General features: G+C 37.0%; 1 protein-coding gene across 1 annotated transcript in view; it reads left to right on the top strand.

Moving 5' to 3' along the window:
• The window catches only part of LOC119590840 (phosphoinositide 3-kinase regulatory subunit 4-like), a gene marked incomplete in the record, with an annotated part of 15,627 nt that overhangs the window by 10,657 nt on the left and 1,338 nt on the right, over positions 1–3,632 (top strand). Inside the window, 8 exon segments of the mRNA XM_037939598.1 lie at positions 131–228; positions 548–737; positions 865–969; positions 1,099–1,209; positions 1,496–1,581; positions 1,943–2,047; positions 2,971–3,096; positions 3,420–3,577. Of these exon segments, the coding sequence (XP_037795526.1) occupies positions 131–228; positions 548–737; positions 865–969; positions 1,099–1,209; positions 1,496–1,581; positions 1,943–2,047; positions 2,971–3,096; positions 3,420–3,577 (979 nt within the window).

The following is a 3,632-nucleotide window of genomic DNA, read 5'->3' as shown; positions in this document are numbered from 1 at the left end:
TTTTTATTTAATATGATGCACAAAAGATTCGTGTTCTTATCATTTAAGCTTTGATAACAAGCCACTTCTTCCACTGTCATTCGTACAGTTTATGAAACAGAAGTCCTCTAAACCTTAAGATCATCCACAGGTCGGTATCACCCACGGAACCTGACCCAAGTGCCCATGCCTCCTCCACTCCAGCTGCTAAACTGCCCCCATCAGATGGAGGAGAAAAGGGTATTATCAGTAAGTATATGGGGTATGTTTGATGCTGTGATGTAATGTAGTATAACTGGGGAAGAGTGCTACTAAGGTAGGGATTACTGAAAGAGAGAGCAGTGGGAGAGTTTTCTGTGTCATTTTGTTTGAAAGTTGGGTGGAATTAGGAGAATGCTTGCAAAAGAAATAACATATTGAGGATACCAGCTTTTGCTCTTTAGTACTCAGAATTAATGAGCTTAGCAACTAGGTTAGGAAAGAAAAATAAATAATGTTAAACATTGAAGGATCAGTGATATACATATTGCCTTATTGTACATCTCATCACAAAATAAACTCTATACAGAATGTGTATCCAGTTGCAAGTCAGAGCTAGAGAGCCTAATTGCAACCAAACGTGAGGAACACCTGGTGTGTGTTAAGAAGAAGCGTGCATTGGACACCCTTGCTTGGGATACACGTTTGCCTCCTCCTGGGTGGAGACCAAGGGGGCACTTGGTTGCACACTTGCATGAGCATCGGGGAGCAGTAAATAGGTGGGTTTATGTGAAATGATTTTTCACTTGTAACTAATATTTTTGACAATATACTCTTAGCCATATATGAACAAAAGATAATTTGACATGAATTTATAGTTATTCCTTCCTATTTCTCCTTTAACAGACTTGTCCCTGTGGGAGACACTTCAATATATGTCAGCTGTTCTAATGATGGGACTGTTAAAGTTTGGGATTGCAATCGCATTGAAAGGAAATTCCCCATTAATAGGTATGAGTGGTAGATTTTTTGCATTTATTTGCTTGGTTTGGTTACAGAAATAATCACAACTTGCTTCTTTGTGAGCTCATCAAATGAATGAAATTTAGCAGCAAGGAATGATGATTTACTTTTTAACAGGTCAAAGGCCACATATAACAGGCAGGGTGGAGTTATTACCTCAATTGCTCCTTGTATTACTCACCAAAGTCTTGCCTCAGCTTCCAGTAATGGCTCAATACACGTTATCAAGTAAGTTTTAAAGGAAAATTTGTGAATTAAGTCATAAGCATTGATATAGGGGAAGGAGAATTTCATACACAGCTGTCTGCATTTTCTTATTAGAGTAATAATGAGAGAAATAAGATATATTACATAAAAACTGATCATCTGTGAATTTGTAAAGTAAAGATACTGTGGTCTGTTAAAAAAATATATATATATAGCTTGTCATTTATGAAATGAAAATACTGCAATTTTGTCTATTCCTCCTTTCTTCCCTAATTTTTCTGTTTCTTTTTTCTTCTTTTCTGTCAAGGCTTGATAAAATGAGTCTTGTGAGTAGCAGACAGTTGAATACAGAAGAAGATGGATATGTGGTGGATATGAATTATTTTGATACAGGTGAGACCCCTCTGTAGTCTAGACCTCTGATTATTTTGCTATTAGAAATGCTTTTTTCTGATTTTATTTGGCTTTTTATGTATTTTTCAGTGATTTTACTCAGTTTGTTTCACATGATTGTGATAACACATTAATGTGCCTATCTCTGAGATTTAGTAATTTTCCTATACTAACTTTAGAGGGTAACTATTGCATTATCAAATTGAATTATTTTATGGAAGAATGATTACATTTGTTTTTGGAAGTACACATTAGTACATTATAACTCTGTGCATATTCTTCTAAAAAAAATGTGATAAAGGTTTAGACCTAAAATTAGAACTTTCCAGACAATAACTTTTTTATTCATTTGTGGTTTCAGGTTGTCAGTCGGTGTTGACTTATGCCACAGTCTACGGGTCCATTGTGGGCTGGGATCTCCGAGCTCCTGGCACGGCTTGGAAGTTAGAGAATGGGCCAAGGAAAGGTTTGTTTTGAAGGGACAAGGATTTATTGTGGTTCTTAATGTTTTGTGTATAGTTCTTTCACCCCTTCTTAACCGAGCTTCACACCAATTTACTGATTTCAACCTCCTACACATGGAGACATGAAGTACTGAGTAGTGAGTGCTGTGGGGGGGTTTCAGCTTAAAAGTCATCTGTCATTGGTGGCCTTTATAATGCAGGTACGTAGTCAGCACATGTAGATTTTTTTGTTTCCCAAGCTAGTGGTTGGACAAGATGTCATAAAAACCTCACTGCTTTTGGCAAAGGAGAACACATGTTCTAATCAAGTTCTTCCAACTATTCTATAGGTCTCTCTATCATTCACGCTTGATTCAAATGTGGGTTAGTTTACTGATCGCCTACGAGGGGATCTGCCTACTGATGTAAACTGGTCAAAACCATGATATTATCATGGATCTTGTTACTAGCTTCTGTGGCTTTAATAATAAGATTATCTGTGTAACTAAACCACAAATCTAAGAGGGACTGTGTATGCCAGATGCTTTCATGACCTAATTATAGTGATGTTCATAATTTTACCATAATGACAGTGATGCCTTCATACCAGCATTATAAAGGCCATGCCAAAGCCTGTGAAAGAGTGAAAGAGTCTTTGTACAAAATGTTCACATATATGGTGTATGAATTTAAGGTATGCATACACCTACAGATGAATCTTGGTAAAAAGGGAGTTCATATACTTGGTGAAAATCAGTAATGGAACTGAGATTGTTTAAAATTAATTATGTGATTTCTCTAAAGCTTTGTCATGTTTTGTATAGTCCTTGGATTTCCTGGTAGAAGTAAGATGAAAAGTGTGGAAATGACAAAACATGGAAAATATAGAAGATATATCAAAATAGCCTTCGTGGATGGTCATAATATACATACTCCTAATCCCTAGGTGTTATTACATCATATACATTGGAGGGAACTCAGAGTTGGCTAGCTGTTGGGACAAGCAGCGGCCACCATGTGTGCTGGGATCTGCGCTTCATGCTGCCAATATCTACCATTACTCATCCAAGAGGTAAGATTTCTGGAAAAACAAGTAAACAAAGTACCAAAGTGTCATTCTTATAGTTGCTTCTGTTGTTAAATGAGTCATTTTGTGGAAAAGTTTGATATTACTTAGTTTATACTTGTTTGTGTTCATGTTTTATTTTTTCTGAGGTGTTGATGTGCCTAACATGTTGTTAATGTTATTGTTTTCCCTAGTCAGTTCTCTAGACAAGGACTTTAGATTACCTAGTGTAATTAGTATTGCTATTATCTATTGTGTGGGGAGACTGAAAAGCAAATGTATTTCTTTCATTAACTAATAGTGATACTGATTCACATCTGTGTCTGCAGGAGCTGGTGTGCGTCGAGTGAGTATGCACCCAAAGGAAGGATCATGGGTGGTGTCTGCTGTGAATGGCAACAATGAGATATCTATGTGGGACATGGAAACGCAGTCAAGACACATGACGCTCTGGGCTAGTCCGAAACCACCGTTGTCTATGACACAGGTGGGAGAAAGTTGTTTTCTCTTCTGCCTGTTCCTCGTCTTTCTTCTTTCAAATC

This window comes from Penaeus monodon, chromosome 27 (genome assembly GCF_015228065.2).
Source record: "Penaeus monodon isolate SGIC_2016 chromosome 27, NSTDA_Pmon_1, whole genome shotgun sequence".
Classification (NCBI taxonomy): Eukaryota; Metazoa; Arthropoda; class Malacostraca; order Decapoda; family Penaeidae; genus Penaeus; species Penaeus monodon.
The sequence above is the reverse complement of the archived record's forward strand: the minus strand, read 5'-3'. Positions and strand labels throughout refer to the sequence as shown.